This window comes from Oreochromis niloticus, linkage group LG13 (assembly GCF_001858045.2).
Source record: "Oreochromis niloticus isolate F11D_XX linkage group LG13, O_niloticus_UMD_NMBU, whole genome shotgun sequence".
Taxonomy (NCBI): domain Eukaryota; kingdom Metazoa; phylum Chordata; class Actinopteri; order Cichliformes; family Cichlidae; genus Oreochromis; species Oreochromis niloticus.
In genome coordinates this window covers 17000595-17022528 of record NC_031978.2, presented here as the reverse complement: position 1 = coordinate 17022528, position 21934 = coordinate 17000595, and the positions used below count along the sequence as shown (strand labels likewise).

Sequence of the window (21934 nt, the reverse complement as noted above, 5' to 3'; positions counted from 1 at the left end):
CAATGGCATTGTTCATTTGACATAATACCCAAACACTGGCATCCTCTCCAATATCCCCTCCTGCCGTCACTTTATGATCAGATCACACAAACCCTCTCCTCCAACTCCATGTGTTGTCCCCTGTGACGCAAGAAGATCAGTTCATCTCTGACGGGGCTTGCATGTATTCACTTAAGATCAGGGTTTTAAATGACTGGCTGAGATTGGCAGCTCTCATTTTCTGGAGCACAGATACATCTGCTTTCTTTCTTGTTCCGATGTGTTTATATGATTTGTGGGTGGGGGATTGATGCTGCTTTTTGTTGTAATCCTTTTCCACTGCCCATGACACAATGCAATGTAGAATTCTATAAACACACAATTTCAGCTACTTCAGCACAGAACAGCACAAGATTTTATCATATTTTTTCCCCACTTGCCCTAATGTTGCCTAAAGCAGTGCATTATTATTACTGACCTCAGCAGTAGCAACATAAATAAAAGAAACATTAACCCTCTACACAAAAGCATTTACTTTTCTTTTTAGTAAGGAAAACTAACATTTTATTTACCTTTTAAAACTTCTGTTGCTTCAAACATATTGTGGGTGCTTTGAACCTTTCATGCTTTCTTTCACTCTAAAGCATCAATGCTCTTTGCAACTTTCCACTCTGTAATCCTCTGTCAAATAGCCCAGTAATCCTGGCTGCCTCTTACATGTCATAATGCATGATCATTTGGGCTTCTCCTCATATTCCCTCATTTCACTCCAGAGCATTAACAGCTTGCAACATTGGGAAAAAAATGGGCAAAAATGTGAGTTTGGATCCTCAAAAAACTTTAAGAGTGTGCTGACCTGCAAAAAAAGCGCATCACAGTTTTACAGTGAAACCCTGTCTATATGTGGATTTTCTTTTATTATAGTTTTGTCTCCATCGTACTGGAGGCATAAGCACGTCAAATGTGTCAGCTGAGGTTGCAAAAAGTTCAGTTTCAGTCACACACATCTTGTCGGTTCAAACTAGATCAGGGCAGATGGACTTTGCGTTTTAGGCCGCTATGCAATATTGTGCAAAGATGAACAAGTTGGTTTTTTGGATTAGAGAGGGTAATCTGCAAATTTCATGTTTTATGTAACTTTGAAATAGTGTGCATGTTTGGCTGATGTCTACACAAATACCCAGAGATTGGTTTAGTGTAACTTCATAATTAGTAGTGCTGACATTGACATTGAATCTGAGCAGAGCAAAGGGGCTTGTATCAGCATAATACAATATATTACATATTTGCAGAGCTGGGAAGTAATGAGTACAAATACTTTGTTACTGGACTTAAGTAGAATTTATCTGAGTAGTTTTTTTGATGGAAACTTTTTTACTTTTAGCCCTACATTTTTAAACAAATATCTGCACTTTATACTTCTTACATTTTAACTTGTTACATTTGGTTTAACATTTGAGGGGAGTTATAATTTCATGTCATTGCAGGCCTTCAAACATCAAACTGATTTGAGCCTAAGCAGTAACACATTAAAGGCAATCCTGTGTATTAATCACTAGGGGATGTTGGGTAACAAGAGCTGAAAGACGCAAAAAAACCTGTGTGCCACAGTCTGGGGTTAAAGTGAGCCAGTGATTTTTTTAAAAATTGTTTGTTTTCTGGGGGTTTTTGGCACCGGAACGACTGCAGGTGTCCATAGGTAAGCTGTTGTAGCGGTACTTCAGCATCTAGCTAGCCCTACAGAAGAAGAGCGACCATAAAGGGAGTAATATTTTGTGGCAGGTAATTTCAAATGTAGCATTTCTATCAGCTTAACAAACATCAGCAAACATACAAACTGTTTGTGTGTGACATTATTAATTTTTATATTATGCAAAATAAAATGAGGCGGGCTGACTGTGGTATTTAAAGGTTGCATGAAAATAGTCTGCAGTTTAGTGCAGGATAAACTGGTTAGTTTCCTGTACTGTGATGGATTTAAAGTGTGTGTGACTGGTGTACAGTGAGTGTGGTGCTCATGGTCAAGTTAAGTTACATAAAGCGTATTAGAGATTAATATGAACTTTAGCTGATAATGCTTAGATTCATTCATCCAATTCTAGCTGCATACCAGCTGCAGAGGGTGTAATATAAAGACAGTGTAAATACTGTCAGTGTAGAGGATGGAAATGAGCCAGGACAACTCATGAAACACCTGCTCACATCTGGTTGAATTCAGTTGTGCACATCCTCAAAGAGCAGCAGGTCAGCTAATCACAGCCTGTACAATGAGAAAATCTAATGAAGCACTCAACAGAAATTATTGTGAGCTGTGATTCTTTTTCCCCACACTGAGCCATTACAGCTGATTTTAGGGTCCCTCCACCTGCTGAATCCCACTTTAAACCCTGACTGTGTTCATTTGATCATCATGTGATTAACAGAAAATAGAGCTATTTTTTTAAATTATTTTCCTTCTTTTTTTTCTGCTCATGTTCAGCTTAACAGATTCAAGCAGAGTATGTTTATTAGAATTAATCTTTAGACTGAAATAAAGTTTGTATTCATACCTACTAATTTAATTTAATTATTACATGAATATAGCACAAGGTCCAGTTAGCTTTCCATAAAAACAGCTGTAGGAGTTACTTTCTAACTCTGAGTTTATTTCTGAGGCGGTACTTTTTTACTTTTACTTGAGTATAGAAGTTGAATCAGTACTTCAACTTTTACTGGAGTATTTTTCAACACTAGTGTCTGTACTTCTACTCGGCACAGAATGTCTGTATTTTTGCCACCTCTGCATATTTGCAGAACATCTGGTGAGGTTTAATGAAAAAAAAAACAGCACATGTGTAATATTGTTGTGTAAGGCCTTCTTCAAGCATCTCATTTTAATTCCTGTTGTTCATATTTTCATCGTGCTCCAAGACTATTAGTGCTCAAACTATGGCAATATCGCAACACATGCTGCAACATGAACATTTGCAAAGTTGAGAATAGCAGTTTGAAGTATTTTTAAACACCCTCTTTGTGTTTCACCTCCGGGACAGTAGTTTAAGCAGCTTCTACTGTTACCAGAAAGTGGCAGTAGAGTACGGTTTGCAAGCTCATTAAGAGGGCGTGAGTCTTAAATGAATGACATCAAAGCTGTGTTTAAGTTTGTTTCAGTGCCTTCAAGGCTACTTTGGACAGGCACACCCGGGCGTGATGATACATGTCACATTAACTATGTTGCAGTCTGGATGCCTGAACAGTTAAATCAGTACGTTTATAAATACTTCAATAAGTACCTTTTCAAGTTTTACAGTTCATTGAAAAGTTAGATTTGCTGGTGGAGAAGTGGAAATACTGCATTCGGCTGCAGACTGGACGTTTCTGTACTTCACTGTTTACAATTTATGCAAAGTCCTAGTCCTTTTTTGAATTACTCTACAGATTTGAATATTCACTTCGATGATAACACAGTTTCAATTAAATAGTTTCAACTACTCTAAAGTAATCTAAATAAAGTAATCAAATCAGCCTCATCTTGCAAACTAACAAGTTAATAGATCTGTATCTATAACATACAGCTTATAATTTGATAATTTAGGGAGAACTCTAAACGTTGCTGCTTGTGTTGTTACTTTAAGTAAAACTGCCTTTATTTGGAAAAACAATGTGCTTTTATTAGTAGTAAATTCCAAAAATCTGGCTCATAGAAAACAGAAGAAAGAAACACTCAGAAAATAAACATATGGCAGTTGCTACAAAACAGTGATCCAAACAGTACAGCACACCTGCAGAGTCGGATTAAAGGCCCTTCTTATGTGATCACTTGGTCTCCTTCCCCTGGGCTGATCTTGTCATAGAGTTCAAGTGTCATGAAATCTCTTGTAAGGAGCTTGGATAGATCCTAAACAAACAGTCTCATTTGTTGAATTCTGAATGACTTCATTTCCAAAAACAGGTTTGCGTTCAGGAATTTTAAATTTGGTGTGTCACCACATAAATAAGGGGGATCTAACTGTTTCAGAGTCATACAAAAGCCAGAGGGTGTGAACTGAGAACATGGTTTGAATAATGACAAACACGCCAGGAATGTTTTTCTTTTTTAATAAAAATTGTGTTATTGATTTACAAGGAGTGAAGCTCTTTGTTGTTTCAGTATATTTCAACATTCACACTCACACACACACACACACACACACACACACACACACACACACACACACACACACACACACACACACACACACACAAAGCACTGTTAATGTAGCTTATGAAAGCATCAGTCTACACAACAATCCCACCTTCAGGTTCATTTGCTGGCTGCTCTGAAGCTTTTTATCATCACACAGGACTTAATGAAACTCTGTCTGATTGTCTGTCCTTGGCCTCAGCTCTGAGAGTAAAAGTAGAACCTTGTGCTGAGATTGATGAAATAGTATTAATGACCTGACTTTCTCTTCTGCTCCAGCTTCATCTTGAGCTCTGAAACCAGCGCTTTGTTCACAGAGTCCTGCCTGGTCACCACTGCCTTCTTTAGAGGTTTGGGTGCCACGGTTGCTGAGACTGTGGGGACGACCCACTGCCTCTCCACCGGGAGGCAAAAAGGTGGTGGAGGTGCACAGGGTGGCGGGGGCGGTGGCCACCGTCTCAAAATCCTGCCAGCGTTGTTGTTGTGGTTGACATTCTCCACGATTACCTCTGGTTCCCGCTCTTCCTCTTTAACCTTAAATTTCTGTTCGTTCGTTTCGGGTCTCTTTAAGGGGTTTTTAAAAAGCCAGGTGTGCTGTGTCTTCGGCCTTCTCTTCACGCGGCGATTGGGCAGGATCCGGTTGGACTTTTTGTTGCGCATGAATGTTGCGGTGGAGATGAGGACTGTCACTATGATCATGAGACTAATGATACCAGCAAGCATACCTAGGATTTGCAAAGGCTTGTTTCTATTCTGCATTAAAAATGATCCCAAAGGCCCCCCTTTGAGTTGAGTCTGTAAAAGAGCACAGGGAGAATTCACATCCATGGGAGTGAAGTCACACAAAAATATGTCCAGTGTATGTTTTGTTGCACTTTGTGCTTTCATCATTTGGTAAAATATATGTTAAATAAGTCTTTAGTGACATTATAATTTATACAGACATAAAGAAAACCAGCACACCGCAGACCACGGCCTCTCTGTGTGAGGATCTAAACGTATTCTACGCTAGATTCGACACAGCGAACACCAGGAGACCGGACAGTGTGCGCACCGCGGATGACGTCAGTGCGCACACTGTGTCTGAGGAGGATGTGCGGAGGTACTTCAGGAGAGTGAACCCACGCAAAGCTACTGGTCCGGACGGGATTCCCGGCCGCGTCCTCAAGTCATGCGCGGCTCAGCTGGCTGGAGTGTTTACACATATCTTCAACCTTTCCCTCTCTCTGTCTGTAGTCCCAGCCTGCTTCAAAATGGCCACCATCGTCCCTGTACCCAAATCCTCCACCATCTCATCATTGAACGACTGGCGACCTGTAGCCCTGACCCCCATCGTGAGCAAATGCTTCGAGAAGCTGGTCAGGGACTTCATCTGCTCCGCACTACCCGACTCACTGGACCCTCTACAGTTCGCATACCGCCACAACAGGTCCACTGATGATGCCATAGCCCTGACACTCCATGCTGCCCTGTCACACCTGGAGAAGAGAGACACGTATGTGAGAATGCTGTTTGTAGATTACAGCTCAGCATTCAACACCATCGTTCCCTCGAAGCTGGACAGGAAACTGCAGGATCTAGGACTGAGCAGCTCCCTCTGCAGCTGGATCCTTAACTTCCTGTCTGACAGACGCCAAGTGGTCAGACTGGGCAGCACCACCTCATCCCCCATCACACTGAACACTGGTGCTCCACAGGGGTGTGTACTGAGCCCTCTCCTGTACTCACTCTACACCTACGACTGCACGGCCACTAACAACTCCAACATCATTGTGAAGTTTGCGGACGACACTACAGTGGTGGGTCTTATCACCAACGGTGATGAGACGGCCTACAGGGAGGAGGTCAGCGCCCTGACCCACTGGTGTCAAGACAACCATCTCACCCTCAACGTCGCAAAGACAAAGGAGCTGATAGTGGACTTCCGGAGGTGCAGAGGAGTACACACCCCCATCACCATCAACGGCGCCGCTGTGGAGAGAGTGAGCAGCTTCCGCTTCCTTGGTGTACATCTGGCTGAGGATCTTACGTGGTCAGTACACATAAACAAGACAGTGAAGAAGGCGCAGCAGCGCCTCTTCTTTCTCAGGAGACTGAAAAGATTCGGCATGAGCCCCCGCATCCTCAGGACCTTCTATCGCTGTGCCATTGAGAGCATCCTCACTGGATGCATCACCACCTGGTATGGCAACACCACCGCTTACAACCGCAAAGCTCTCCAGAGAGTAGTGCGGTGTGCTGAACGGATAATTGGAGGTGAGCTTCCCTCCCTCCAAGACATCTACAGGAAGCGGTGCCTGAGGAAAGCGGGGAGGATCATCAAGGACTCCAGTCACCCCAGCCATAAACTCTTCAGACTACTTCCATCAGGAAGGAGGTTCTGCAGCATCCGGTCCCGTACCAGCAGACTGAGAGACAGCTTTTTCCACCAGGCCATCAGACTGCTGAACACGTCATAGACACCTCACCCTCACTACTGGAACTTCAACATTATGCACTCCATACTGTACATTAATGCCACTGTTTTGCACATACCTACCTCTGTATATTTTATATTTTATATATCTTATTTTATTGTTTACTCTATTTCATTTGTAAAACATGTATATACACACTCACACACACACACACACACACACACACACACACACACACACGTAGAAAAACATATTTAGTACACACATTCAGTAATGTATATACCTTTATATATGGTACATATATTTATTACTTTTTAGATTAACCATTTTTATATTTTGCTTGTTGCACGTTATTGTATTTTGCACAACTCTGTTGCTTGTGAAGCTTGCACACAAGAATTTCACTCGCATGTACTGTACCAGTGTACCTGCACATGTGATGTGACAATAAAGGTGATTTGATTTGATTTGATTTGAAAAACAAATTTGCTTATTTATTAAATGTAGTTTCCTTGATTGACGATTGATTTTGTTGCCTGCTTCTCTCATTTTTATTAAATTAGTATTCTGCTCTTTTTATATTTTCTCAAGACAAGATCAGAGAGGTTGTCTGGGAAACTAGCGGAGACCATTCAGCATCAGAATCAGAATCAGCTTTATTGACCAAGTATGTGCACACATACAATGAATTGGGCTCCAGCTATTTCTTTCTGAGAGTGTGAGAATGAAAATGAGAATTTATGTATGAGTCGAACACAAACGTAAATAATGTGTTTAATTTGGTCGTAGCGTCATATTAAACCAAAAATACAGGTAAAACAAATTATATAGGATCATTTATATTGTGCTCCTGTACTCTTTTACAGACACAGCCTTGTTCTACAATAAAATCCTCTGGACATGGATTGCTACAAATTCTTGGTACCACATACTAATAACAATAGTACTGCTGTGCTGATGAGCTCAAGGCGAGCTTCCTTTATGGCACAGGCCTCCTTATAATCTTTCTGATCTTGCCCTGAGGTTGCACACGTGACTTTTTCAGAGAGCTGCAGTACATAAGAGTTGAAATGAAGACTGTCAGTGAAACGGCAAAGCTGACAATGGTCAAACAAATCCCAAACACTGTCCCTGGACGTTTCCTTAGGCCCAAGAAGTATGAGAAAAATCTGGATTTGATCTGTAAACATGACAATTGCATTTGTGTGAGATTCAGTTTTGTATATCACCATACATTCTCAAATTAGAATATTATGGTATAATACTTTGTATAGTGTTTCAAATTTGATGAATGTGCATAAAAATAATAATAAACTGTGGACCTTCTGTTTGATATCATGCTGTTAACATTGCAACTGTGGAGGATGATACAATGTAGCATAAAAAACTGGTATCTTAGTGGATTTATCATGAATGCCTCACATAGATTTCATTGTCATATTGCTGGTCTTTTGCTTTGTTTCAACTTACAGCTTCAGTGATGTCAATCTTGACGACGGCGGTGGTGGTGAGGGATGGATGGCCTCGGTCACGGGCCTGCACCACCAGCGACCAGGTGCAGTCTCTCTTCTTGGTGATGTTCTGAATGATGGCCATTGACTTGATGTAGGACTTCAGCATGATCTCGCCTGTGTCAGCGTTAATGTCAAAGATATTGTTTTCTGGCTCAGCTTTCATGATGGCATACTCGATAACGTTGTTGGGGACCTCTGCATCATCATCCACAGCCTGCAGACAGCAAAGGTGCTGATAATATTCACTTTTACCAAGTTTCATTTCGTTTAAAGAGAGCTGTATACCTCGATTTTCACTGGAGTTCCAATGACCATGGTCTTCTCAAGGAAGTTATCATAGAAAGCAGGTGAGTGGTCATTCAAGTCCAACACAGTCACAAAGACTTCAGCCAGGCTGTATTTCCCCTCTGTGTCCTCTGCCTTCACATAGAAGTTATACTTGGACCTCACCTCAGCATCCAGGCTTGCCCATGGCTGTGTGTAGATGATCCCAGAGTCAGGTTTGATCAGGAACCTGTGTACAGTGATGAGTCTTCTGTAAACTGACTTCTTTGGACAATGGATATCAAGACACCATGCACCATGAACATTTTATACATATTTATTATTGTAGATTATATGATACTTTTTTTTTTCTCAGTATATAATTAATAATCTGTTTTGAGCACTTGGATTGCACTTCTTGCTAAATCTTTGCACTGATTTTGTCACAGAGACTGTGAGTTTTGGAGCTTTTAAATTTAAAGGCTGCTAATACCCCTAACCTCAAATTCTTAGAGCGATATTTAGGTCCAGAAAAAACTAGCTCATTTTTAAACGTGCTAATACAAAATAAATTTTATTACTTCTAGAAGCCATATTGTTTTCATCAGCTGGTCCTGTTTTTTGGTGCATTATGAAGTGATTGTTATTCAATGGAATGATTTTGTGATTAAGATCTTTTATAGAATATGCAGCAACAGCAAGTCTTAGCATGGCTAGCTTAACGTAGTATTAAGACTTGAACTAGTTGAAGTGGTGCAGATGCTTTTAAGAGTCTTGTCTCACTGAAAGGTTGCCTTAACTTCTCGTAAATCCAGAAATTTTCATTAAATTGAATGAACAAGATAAAACAAGTTTGAAAGTTGACTTCAGAGGTGTTAGTGAGCGAGGTCAAACTCTCGAGGTAGGCTCAACTGCTGGAGAGACAAGATACAGTAAAAGATACAGATTGTTTCACAAACTGACTTGTTTAGCTGTCCTACAAGGTTCCAGCACAAGGTAGTCAGAAGCAAAGAGCAGTCTATTTTCTCCTCCAATCCCATTAAAGGATTATCGCAGACCGAGGGCGGGCAGGCAAAAGGACTGTCTACTCTTGGGTACACTTAAGCACTCAACCACAGAGTGTAAAACAGTGTAAAATCTGCAATATGAAGTGCTTTATTCTTTCAGATGCAGAGCCAAAGCATGTGGTCATGCATTGCTTCATAACCATTTTAAAATCAAAGCAGCAATTTCGAGAATAATCTGAGGTGACACAGTTTCAAAATCAGTTTGACTAGACAAGCACGCACTAAGCTAAATCTCTCTCCTCTGCTTATTTTGGAAATCCTTGTCCTTGATGCCTTGATGTGACATCACATATCTCTTTTAATTTATTGCTACAGAGGGGTGTAAAAATACTTTTCCCTTGCATTTGAACAACTAAAGCAGATGGTAAACTCATTCCTACCAGCATGTGCCTGTGGGTTTGTGTTGCAGCTGAACAGACAGTGAACATAAATATAAACCCAAAAAATAAAAGATTTTTTTAAGAGCAACAAAAGATCACAATGGCAAGATGTGTTTGTATTTGAAGTGCGAGAAAATGCAAGCTGTGGGTATGCAGTACTCTGTATTATCAGAAAGAACTGTGCAGTCTTGGATCTGGAGAATGGATTTCTGCTGGGAAACTAATAAAAAGTGAAAAACACCAGTAAATCCTCTGGGCTACAGTGCTTAGGGGAAATAAAAAAGAATCAAGTCGTGATATGAAAAACTAGTGTGCTCTTACATTTCTGTCCAGCTTTCAGGCAGATGTGTTTTTGCTATCGCTGGTCGCTTACAGTGTGGTGCATTATTTGAAGAGATTTAATTTATTTGAGCTTCTTGACACAATTGTACATTAGATATAATGTTTATTCTATAAAATTTGGCTTCACTACTGGAAAAAACCCACATGTCAGGTGTTGAATTACTATACTTTACTGTAGTATAGTAAAATATATTCTTTTTTCTTTGGACTATAAACATTGAAAATGATCTTCTGTGATCACTATCCAAAGACTGATGAATAGACACAGTGAAGGCGACAAAGTTATTTAGTTATTCTCAGAACATTTAAAACATATATTCTAAAATCAAATTAATGCTGTTTCTACACCATTGCATGTGAATATGTGGAGATGTTGCAGAGATGTTACATCTGAATATGTGAATGGAACAACAGCATTTAAAGGGACTAATTTTTGTTGTGTCCTACTGGCAAAACATAAAGCTCATTTATTGCACTTACAGCTCAGCCCCTGATCCATAGATAGAGTACTTCACTTCTCCCCAAGGTCCTGAGTCTGGGTCAAATGCCTGTAGACAGGTATCAATGAATCAATCAGTCAATAAAATATTTATTTTGAACATAAAGACGAAATCAGTAACAGTCATCATATTCACATGGAAAAAACAAAAACAAAATTCACGTTCATACAGATTAATGTTATTGTAATATGTTTATGCACTGAGTAATTATGCTTTCATTAATTATTAGTAATTATTTAATAATTATTTAACTACTCTAGTATTGTTTTTTAATATGCCATTAGATACAAATATCTATCCATCCATCTATCCGAGCAACCACAGGGCGAGAAGGAGGGTCTATGCAATTATCAATATTTAATGTACAACCTAATAGTCATTTAGCACCCTGCCTCATCCATATAGTGCTATGTAAGTGTTTTTTTTAATATAATTTTTTTAAAGTGAATGACAGAGCTATGATAGATCATAGAGAATAAAATGCCATGCTTGGTTGTAGATTAAACACCTGAGTTCAACACAAGTTTTACAGCAGTGAGTTTAATGTGTTGCAGTATCTATCCTACATTAAACTGTCATTCAAGCATGGCCAATGACCAGTACTGTGTTTACTTGCCTTTTCTCTTTCCTCTTTCTTTTTAGTTTGCATCTGTTTTCGTCATGAATGAAGAAAAACCTGCACTTTCATGTTGTCTGCCAGCATGGACTCAGTAAACTGAATGAAAATGTGCTCAACTGGAACATGATGTTTCAGGGGTCAGCTATAAAAAGACAGATTTTTGATGTCATAGGAACATCATCATCATCATCAGCTAATCTTTGTTTCTGTAGCTGCTGGGATGCCTGTTCACTGTCTCTATGTGTCCAAGGTCAGTTGTTGGCTGCTCTTCTATCTGATTGAAATTGCCTGGGATCAAGGCAACAAACCCCTGTGGTGTTCACGCAAGGTCAGGATTTAATAATGAGCCTCCCTGTTGCTTTGAGCCCCTGTGGGGCTGATAGGAACAGACAAGGGCAAAAGACGATGTGATCCAAGTATCAATCAAATCGTCATGTCCTTAAGTGTTCATTTTACTTCAGCACATATTTTGATGCTGTATAGGCATGTGCTGCTAAGCATTAGAGAAAAAAAAATGTCTGTGAATTTGGTGTTACACAACAAAATGAAAGTGATAGCCATCTGGCAGCTTACCTCGCCTAGCTTTTATCTACATGTTTTCACATGTTATCCCAACCCTCCCTGCTCAAAAAGTCTACATTTAGGGGATTAATAGCCCTCTTGGGCATTTTGTTAAAATCAGCAGTCCTCTTTAGCGCTGACTGACGTACATTGGTGATGGCATGTATTTTTAGACAGGATGAAGAGACAGGCTCACCGTGACTGTGACCACGTTGGAGCCACCGGGTGAATTTTCTGGAATTCTGGCAATGTAGTAATCTGAAGAGAATTTGGGAGCGTTGTCATTGGTGTCCAGGAGATGAATGACAATGTCCGCTGTAGCGCTGAATTTCTCTGGTGTGTCAATCTCAACCGCAAGGAGCTGAGGAAGAAAAAAATATTAGAAATATATATGCATTTTTCAAACTTAATTTTAATCTACTGTAGTGCATGTATATTTTGGCATGCTAGTGTAAATAATTCACCTTGTATGTTAGAAAATGATATTTCTCATAGTCCATGGCAGCAGAGTCTTCTACTAAGATTGTGACCTGGGCCTCGTTGAGTACAGTCTGAGGGACAACTCGCAGCATTCTTCCTGGTCCAATCAGTCTCAGATTGAATTTAGCATTTGCACCCTGCAAAAGAACAAACACATAATTATCATATTCAAAAGTCAAGTGTGCTTTATATGCATAGATCTGTTAATACATAATAATCTGCATTTGTTGCAGAGCTAAAAAAGCAGACATGTAGTAAAGTCCATTTGGTAATTAGCCCGTTAAATCAATATAGCATCGCTGTGTCCTTCTCTTATAAAAGTGATGAGTAGCAGCAATAATATTCTGGCTCACACAGAAAGATACTGTCTGACGCTGCAACATTATTATCAGAAAATATATTTAGTGAAAATCAGTCATGTGGCTCATAAAGTACACAGAGCTGAAAACACAAAGACACTTGCGTAAGCTGGCAAATGGCACAGAAAGCACCTTTTAATTGTGTTGGCTTACTTTCAAACTCATGCAATTTTAGAAGGATTGACTGTGATAATGGCAGGATTAAAGTCATTCTGAGGACAGAAACACAGACTCTGTCCTGAACACTATGCTGTGCTAAGACTGATGTTGACTAAATCAGTTACTCATTAGATAATAATATAATTATTACAGAAAACAAATGTTATTACATAAAAACCAGTCACTGTTACTCTTGACCGGCTAAGGCACCTTTGAAAGACAACCATGAGTGGTACGAGTGTTGAAAAATACCTGCACAAAAAGAAAACTTGAAGCTTGTCATAGTCAGTGTAGAGAAAATAAGACTACAAGGGTGTTCACCTGATCAGAGTCATTGACGGTGATTTTCAGCCCCCGGAGGATCTCTCCCTCGGGTGGATGCTCATACATGGTCAACTCAAACGTGCTCTGTGGGCCGTTCTCTCCATAGAAAGTAGGCGGATTGTTATTTAGGTCCACAACACGGATCACCACTGTGGTGACCTCATAGTCCATGAGTCTGCCTTCAGGGCTTACTTCTGAAGCCTGAACAGAAGGAGTAAAAGTCAAGGTATATTTATCACTCTTAGAATCAGTAAACATGGGCCGATTTGGTATTTTATCTACCAATTTTACTATCTACCCATCACTAGGCTACCATGTTTTTTCCCCCCTTATTTTCCTTGTAGATTCATTGAGCCACTGTTCAGCTAATCAGTGTACTTTGATTAGGTCTATAAACATTTTTGCGTGGACACAAGCACTTGTAAATAAAATCAAGGTACAAAAAAATCCCAAAGTTATCAGAAAATAGCTGTCTGAGAAGATCAGGCTTTGATTTATAAAGCAGTTATTATATTAAAATAATGTAGGAGAGAATGTATGTAAAACAGAGTTGGTGACTGAACAGCAACTTACCCTGACTTTAATGTTGAAGATTTCTCTCTTCAGATAAATGGGGAGAGTCAACAGGGTGATGCAACCGCTTGTTTTATTGATACTAAAAACACCGTCATCACCTGGTGAAAAATATTAGATGGATGAACCTTTATATAAATATGTATCCCTTCATTTTAAGATGATTGTAGCTTTCTTTGACAAAATGGCTTACCATCATCGAATGAATAGCGGATTGGATTTGGGTTCCCCACATCACCATCTCGGGCCTCAACAGTGAATATTTCAGATCCCTAGAGAGAGTAAGGTGGAAAGATTTTGCATTTAATAGATTGGTGGTGGCAAGCATCTATAAAAAAAATAGATCTTCAAAAGCCTCTTTTTGAACCACCATGTGTCTGGTGCAGTTAGTCACAACAAATCGCCAAAATCTAACCTTCTCCTTGTTTTCAAAGGCTCATTTAAATGTCACACTCCTAATTATTCTCATTTGGATGAAAGTCAGACTGTGTAAACTTGCTGTGATGAGCTTCTGCTGTGACATTTTGCAATAATGATAAAGCAGTGAAATGCCAGTAATTAAAGTGATGTGTGGGGCCTTGGGTTTTGGGCTCTTTTGTTAGTTATTACTTATACTGCCAACATAAAACTTAATCATTCCATATGATGCTGCTTTATGACAGCAGTGTAACTATGTTGTCCTAAACGAAAAAGAAAATAACAAAAATTTAGCCATTGCGCTAACTGCCACGTATTTCAATTCTAGACTAAAATCAGTGCACAAAATCACCGGGGGAGTGTTTTCATACTCACTGGCACTGAAATTTCATAAACATAGCCAAAGTAGGGTGTCCCAATGAAAGATGGCAGAGTGTCTTGAGCATCAATCACATTAATCGTCAGGGTAGCAGAGGAGGACATAAACTGCTCCTTCCCATTAAAGCTACCACCACCATCCTAGAACAAAGGTAATGACAGTTTACATCTGCATTTTTAAATGTAAGTCTCCCAGATCAAGAAATTGCTCATTTACATGTTCCTCTGCTATAATCATGTTTCATGATTTTATGTTCATCTTTGAGTATAATACACCAAGTACCTTTGCGATAACAATGACAAAGTGTGTCTTTGCTTTCTCATAGTCCAGCATTTCTCCAGATTTGATACGAAGGACTCCACTGTGTCTGTCGATGGCAAACAGAGTGGACTGAGCACTCTGCAAAGAAAATGGAATAAATGCATGATTTTAAAAGCACATGCAGAAACACACATAAGGGGTTACATGAGTAAAAGCCTGTCACTGGCACTCTTAAAACCCTTTAACAAACACTCACATGAAAAGTGGTCAGATGGCAGAATAAAAACACACAGAAGCTCCTTGAAATAAGCCAATTCCAATATCCAGTCTTTGCCCATCTGGATGTAAAGTACCCATATGCTCAAGGACATAGCAGGCAGGTGAAAGCTGTTGTGTCCAGATGTGGACTGCCTGTCTCGTAACTCCTACTTCCAAGCCAGCTGTTCTTTGGTCTTAATAGTCCAAAGTGCAAACTAACATTTGTGTCGCTGAGCCACCCCTCACCGACACAAATGTAACTGTCATTTAATCCCCATCTTCATCAACATATTCAGGCACAAATACACAGTAACACAGGAAAATATATGTAACCCCTGCTATTAGTACAACTATACATCATCAGTGTTGAAAGCAGATTATTGAAAAAACTTAGCGGTTTACAGTTTTACCTAACAAGTAAAAGAGCCCTGGTTTGACCCCGGGAGGAGACACGAGTCCCTTTGGGGTTGTGTAAGAAAGGGCTGTGAGTGGGCAATATTTTCCCACTGCAAAGTGATACCTGCAGGTAGTAGGTGACCGAGCCCCCTGAGCCTGTGTCTCTGTCCACTGCCTCAACTTTGTAGATACTGCTTCCAGACTCTGTTGTCTACAATGTCCAAGAAAGAAAATAAAGGTAACATTTAGAGCTTAACAAGACTTTTTTTTACTTGGAGAGACAGATACTGTTGTTTCGGCTTAACTTACTTCCAGTACATCAATGATCGCAGGCATGTTTTGGAATTCAGGCTTTTCATCATTTGCATCCATTACAAATATTGTCACTCTTTCCACAACCTAAAAGCAAGAACCGACAGGAGGATAAAACCACAAAGCATGTTGAAGTTTAGTATTTTGACTTTTTTTAAAAGGAGCTAAAAGTTGATACCTTGCTTTGCCCATCAGTGATGCTGACAAGAACATCAATAGAGTCTTGTTTCTAAGTAAATAATAGTAGTAGGTTAATACAGCAACCAAGTTGTTATAAAACACTGAATTGTCGATCTGTACATCTTTGTAAAGTTTACCTCTCTGTCCAGCTTTTCTACTAATGTAATATTTCCAGATTTGGGGTCGACCCTGAAGTACTCTTTGGACCCTGGATCAAAGGAAAGGCCGTACCTCACCTCCTGGCCTTCAGGATCTGTGCCATTAAGACGATAAATTTGTGTACCTATAGAGAGATATCATTATTAAGAGTAAATATCCCCTCACAGAAACAAATTGTGGACATGTAAAGGTAAACAGTTTCTAACCATTTACTATAAGGTGTACGTTTCTTTTGGTAACAACTGCTGTGGAACAAACCAGGCTGAAACACTAAGTACCATTTGGAGTATCCAGACTGATGCAAGGTGTAGAGGGACAGCTGCACTGCATTCGCAGCCAGCAAACTGTCCCTGACATCAACAGGTGGCAGCAGCAGATGAGCATGTTAGTGTGAGTACGTACACGCCACACAACATCTGTTCATCTATCAAAGACTACTTAACATCCTGGACTCTCACATATTGGCCACCACAACACACCATTTTGTTGATTGGTTGTTCTACAGTCCTATTAGCTGTTCACACTAAATGTTCCCCAGTCCAGAGGTCAAGCTCACCAACAGCAGTGTCCTCTGAGAGGCTGAACAAGGCCAGGTTTCCATTGTAACTGTAGGGCCCATTGTCGTAGAAATATGGAGCAAAATCTGCTTGTGCTGTAGGCAGACACATAAATCAGAGAAAAGAATATTTGAATGTCACAGGTTTATTTGGCATAATCTTTGAAAGAAGAAATTGTGCTCCCTGAACTGAGTGGAGGTAATAAAGCACAACCTTAATCTATGACTGAATCAGTTAGTTAGTCTACTGAGTGTTTTGTACACATATTACTGATATGAATTTGTAATTTTAACTGGTTCTCTCTCTATAAATGCTAAAATGGCAGAAAAAATGCTATGTAAACTGTATACACAATCTCCTCTTTCTTTTCACTTGGGATTAAAGGTGCATTACATCAACCTCCTAAGATACTCTTTCTATACATAGACCTGAGATCTCTGCTGCTTTTACCTGTAATACAATTACAGTTTTTTAAAACAGTTTTAACCTACTATTGCATATCAGCTTTAAAACTAATTTCATAAAACAAGCAAATAATTTTGTGTAGCTTCAAAAAAATACTTATATTTCCATTTGGAAAACCGAGGGCATAAATAAACTGAAAACTCAGTGAAGGTTAATTATAATAGTGACAGAATTACAAAATTAATAGATAAAATAGCCCAGAGTCTGAATATCACTCACAATCTGATCGCATCAGGATTAGTAAACAGTAAGCAGACAAACAATAAGGTAAACTTACCAAAGCAGGCATGCACAAACACAAAAAGTAGTAGCAAATGTAGTATCCTTACATGCTTCATTCTAAAGAATAAAGTCATGAAATCGCACCATGAAGACGGCTTCGTCAAGAGACCTCTACATGAGCTACACTTCTCAAGGTGTTCTCTGGCAACTGGAGAAGGCTAAACGCAGATGCTCACATACTAATCCAATGACACATCTTAAGAGCTGCTTCAGGGCCCCCGTAGTCTCCGACTGGGCCTTAGCAACCAAAAGGCCAAAGGAGATGACTCTGTCTGCAAAAGCAAGGATATACCACAACTTTGCAGTAGATGTACAGCTATATTCTTCACATTTTCAGCTTTTAATTTTAATTGTGTTATTATTAGCCAGAAATACTACAGAAACTCTGTTTTATTCTGATGTTGTCTAAATGATAATTCATAAATGTAAAGTTATTATTGCACTTTTTACAATCACTGGTTACAGTGAAACATAACGATCAGGATGTTAATTTTGTTTTTTAGTTTTAAAGCTTTGATTTATGATCTGCTCTGAATGACCACAGTCTCAGCTATGTAAACACATACCCCCACCCCCTTTGTACTAAATATAACTCCTGGCATTGAATTATGACCATTTTACATAAAATATTGTGACCAACTATGTTTGATGTAAATTGTATACTGTAACAGTAGTCAGTGATTTGCTTATATTGGACAAGGGTACCATCTGCCATGCAGACTTTACAACCATATGTTTCAATAACATAGAAAACCCTCACTACCTATGCAAGTAGCTTTTATGTTGAACTTTTATGACTAAAAAACATCACATGTAGTACGTACTAAAGCGGGCTAATCTTCTTGATTGATAATCTCATTTTCCAGCAGGTGGAAATCTCCTGTAAACAAATGTTATATAATACTTATCCAGAGGTCCTCTTTTTTTTTTTTTTTTACAAACATTTACAAACAACACATAAATGTTTTCAAGTTTGATAGTTTTAAATGCATTTTTTCACTAATCCAAATAGTCAGTCAACATCACTTAAAGTGACTCAAATAATCTAATAATTCATTCTCAACTCTCTAGAGTGCAGTGACATTTAAAAATCCAAGTAAACACCTCAAACTCGCTGTCTCTATCCTGCTGAAAGAGGCCTAATATAATGTACAAGGGTGTACATGGTCTGCAACAGGACTTAAGTAGGTGGTACATGTGAACGTAATGTCAACATAGATGGCAGGAGCCCAAATCATCACATTGTCTTTGCCAGTTTACCTTATTCCTGGTGCCAGGTGTTCCCCAGGTAAATGATTTACAGACAGCAGGCAATCCATGTGATGTAAAAGAAAACATGATTTCTCAAACCAGGCCGCCTTCTTCCATTATCGTGGCAAGTTCTCATGGTGAAGTGTCCATTGTTGATGCTTTTGGTGCTGGACGGGCCAGCATGGGGAGCCTCACTAGTCTGCAGGTATATATACACAAAAAACTGTGATGCACTGTGTATTCTGACACCTTTCTATCAGAACCAGCATGAACTTTTTTAGCAGTTTGAACTACAGTAGCTCATCTGTTGGATCGGACCACACGGCCCAGCCTTCACATGGCTGCCCATGACCCTGTTGCTCTTTCACCACTGTTCCTTTCTTACAGTTTTTAATAGGTACTGACCACTGCAGACTAGGAACACTCTGCAAGAGATGCAGTTTTCAACATGCTTGGACCCAATCATCCAGCCATCACAATTTGGACCTTGTCAAACTCAAATCATTACATTTGCTGATTTTTCCTGCTTCGAGCACATCAACTTTTAGGACAAAATGTTCTGTTGCTCCTTAATATGGGAACAGTATCCCACTCACTAACAAGTGTAGAGATAGTCAGTGTGGTGCTTGATGTGTGGTTATAGATAGCCTTTTATATCCACATTTTTATTGCATAGCTATCTACTATCTACTTTATAAGCTCAAAGTGCAAACCAAAAAACAAGAAGGAAAAAAAATCCTATTTGTTTTTCATTGGCAGATGTTATATTTTTCTTCCCCACTTGGAAAAATAGGTCAAGTATACAAATGCATTGTTTAGTTTCTATGCATACCATTAAAACACTTTGCATGCAAGAGGATTTACACACGTGAATAAAGCATTTCAACATCCAGTCTCGTGCTGATATTAAATCTACTATACATAATCTGAGCTTTTGTCCTAGAACTTATAGTGGATAGCATGTTCTAAGTGTGTGCTTAATGCACACAGAAAAACACAACACACAGATGCAGAACATCAGGAGCATCAGTACAGTTTAATATCGCTGACCTCTGACTGCAGTTAAATTCCCAGCATATATGATGAAAGCTTTCAGACTGGGCATGTAAATATCCAGAATTCAAAGAGATCAATCATTTTCATGCCTTTTGAAACTCTTACACAATATACTCACTGAAAATGGTCACATGTCAAGTTACTTCTGTGTTGGTAGTTAGGGTCATGCCTCCAGCTTTAATTTTTGTAATACTGACAGATGGCATGCATTAAACCACTGTTCTCTAATCTGTACACAAGTAATGCATGGAGCCTAACTCTGGTAATATAAACTACATCAGATGTAAATATAAAGCACAGTTAGCACTTACATTGCGGTTGTAAAAAAGCCCATGTGAGTTATGGCACGTAACATTATGTAGGTTCAAAAACAAGTACTTTATATGTGTGCTTGTCCTTAATAATAATCATATGAATGCTATGAAGGTTTTTTTTATATCTTCCCAATGATGAGTGTAAAAAGTATGGCTAAAAGTTCACTGTTTTATAGTTTCTAGTATTGTGATTTCAATTATTGTGACATATGTGATAAGCTTCTGATTGTTGGTGACAGGCCACAAGGATGCCCAAAGGAATTTTAGGGCCATGCCTAATCACTAAGACTAAACATGCCTCAGTGTAACGTGAACCATTTGTACTAGTCGCCAACAAATGACACGCATTGATAAGCTTCTAGATGGGTCACATTTGTCATATCACATTTTTGAATGAGTTTATGTTAACATAAAAGATTTAGCATCAAGATGAAAACATAAAAAAGATACATTTAAGGAATAAAGAGCAGCAGAAGACGAACATGTTGTATCACAAAACAATCAGGGAAGCAAACACGGCAAGGAAGTTCTTTCCAAAATAAAGGTCAAACATGGATTCAATCACTTATAGCTTCTAAATATGTGTAAAACACCTGCATGAAGAATCCTTCAAACCAAGTATAAAAAAGGAGAAGCTCTTCAAGTTTCATTATTTATCCATAAAGTCTTACAGTTACACTGGATTTTTCCTTTCACATATTGCAGCTATTGCCTAGTGACCAAAAAATAAACCCTAAATTATAAAATGCCAAACAAAAACACTGATTATTTATTTATACAAAATAAAGCAAGCAAACTAAAACTGTAGCCAGCTATTTTACAAAATTAAAATGATAGCTGAAGCATTTAAATACATTTTATTTCAGATTCCATGTAATGATGATCATATGACTGAATGTTTCTGCCATGAACATTTCAGCTTGTTGTACAGGATTAGAGTACATAGCTCATATTTAGAACACGTTTTTGGCCATTTATCAAGATGCGATGTTGACAGAGAGAGCTACATGTACAATTAGTTTGGCTCTGTTTCTGTACATGTCTCTGAAACGTGAGGATCTGGAAAAAGGACTAGTGAACATGTAGATATGTTTATCACTAAGACGAAGAATATTTTGGATTAATCTTGTTGGGGTTGAAAGAATCTCAAGCATACCAAAGATACACTCAAATCATATATTTTAATTCCCTGAAAACAACAGACTTATGGGTTTATACAGTATCTGGAGAGGTTGATATGTTTAACATAAATTGATAAAATTCCAATTAAAACAAACTGCCTTTTCCCCCCTGCTTAAAAAAATAAATGAAAGGAAAGTCATGTATTTACCTGGGCGGAAAAAGAGATTTACCAAAAATAGAAAGGGAAACTTTGAATAAATTGAACAGTACTTGTATCACCACAAGAGCACCTGTTCTCAAGCTCCCCACTTCAGCTTTGGCCCTTTGGATTATTATTGATAATCTCTAGTGTGGTTTGCCAAGGCCAAAGGTTTGCTTTCAGTCCTGGTCCACTCTAAAACTGGGTCATGCCTTTAATCTCTCCATCTACAGTATACTGTAGGTTAGCAACCATGAATCATGTGGCACATTTCTTCTGCTAGAGTAACTGTGGACTAAAATGATCATTAGCAGCTGTACAATAAGAAGTTTATATATAATCTATTAACATTTTATTTCCATATTATGGATAGGTCCTTAAAAATAAATAAATGAAAGAAAATTTAAAAATAAAATGAGGGTTTAGCAGTGAAAAATATCTAGGAAAACAGCATCAGTAAAATAAAAAAAATGCAATATTCACAACAGTATTAAACTAAAGCCTAAAGTAATGTTAAAATATGCAGAAAAATGCACAATGGGTATGGTGTGCTTACATAGTCTGTTGTTTTCAGGGAATGAAAATATATGATTCTTTGGTATGCTTGAGATTCTTTCAAACCCAAA

At 38.7% G+C, this 21934-nt stretch overlaps 1 protein-coding gene across 2 annotated transcripts in view; it reads right to left on the bottom strand.

Annotated features, from left to right (window-relative positions):
* Window positions 1–4048: 4048 nt before the first annotated feature.
* The window catches only part of cdhr1a (cadherin-related family member 1a), a 72586-nt gene continuing 54700 nt past the window's right edge, over window positions 4049–21934 (bottom strand). Inside the window, exons 2-19 of one of the 2 annotated variants that reach the window (XM_005456557.4) lie at window positions 18627–18816; window positions 17362–18246; window positions 16619–16714; window positions 16041–16186; window positions 15902–15952; window positions 15721–15810; window positions 15536–15622; window positions 14779–14895; window positions 14493–14636; window positions 13894–13972; window positions 13701–13801; window positions 13125–13328; window positions 12270–12422; window positions 12002–12166; window positions 10606–10673; window positions 8358–8586; window positions 8029–8286; window positions 4049–4936 (exon numbers count right to left, since the gene is read on the bottom strand). In XM_005456557.4, coding sequence (XP_005456614.1) covers window positions 4391–4936; window positions 8029–8286; window positions 8358–8586; window positions 10606–10673; window positions 12002–12166; window positions 12270–12422; window positions 13125–13328; window positions 13701–13801; window positions 13894–13972; window positions 14493–14636; window positions 14779–14895; window positions 15536–15622; window positions 15721–15810; window positions 15902–15952; window positions 16041–16186; window positions 16619–16714; window positions 17362–17440 — 2613 coding nt within the window. In that variant the 5' untranslated portion in view covers window positions 17441–18246; window positions 18627–18816 and the 3' untranslated portion in view covers window positions 4049–4390. Of the gene's footprint in view, window positions 4937–7039; window positions 7739–8028; window positions 8287–8357; window positions 8587–10605; window positions 10674–12001; window positions 12167–12269; window positions 12423–13124; window positions 13329–13700; window positions 13802–13893; window positions 13973–14492; window positions 14637–14778; window positions 14896–15535; window positions 15623–15720; window positions 15811–15901; window positions 15953–16040; window positions 16187–16618; window positions 16715–17361; window positions 18283–18626; window positions 18817–21934 lie in introns of those variants that run through there. The other variant, XM_005456559.3, reaches the window with a different exon arrangement.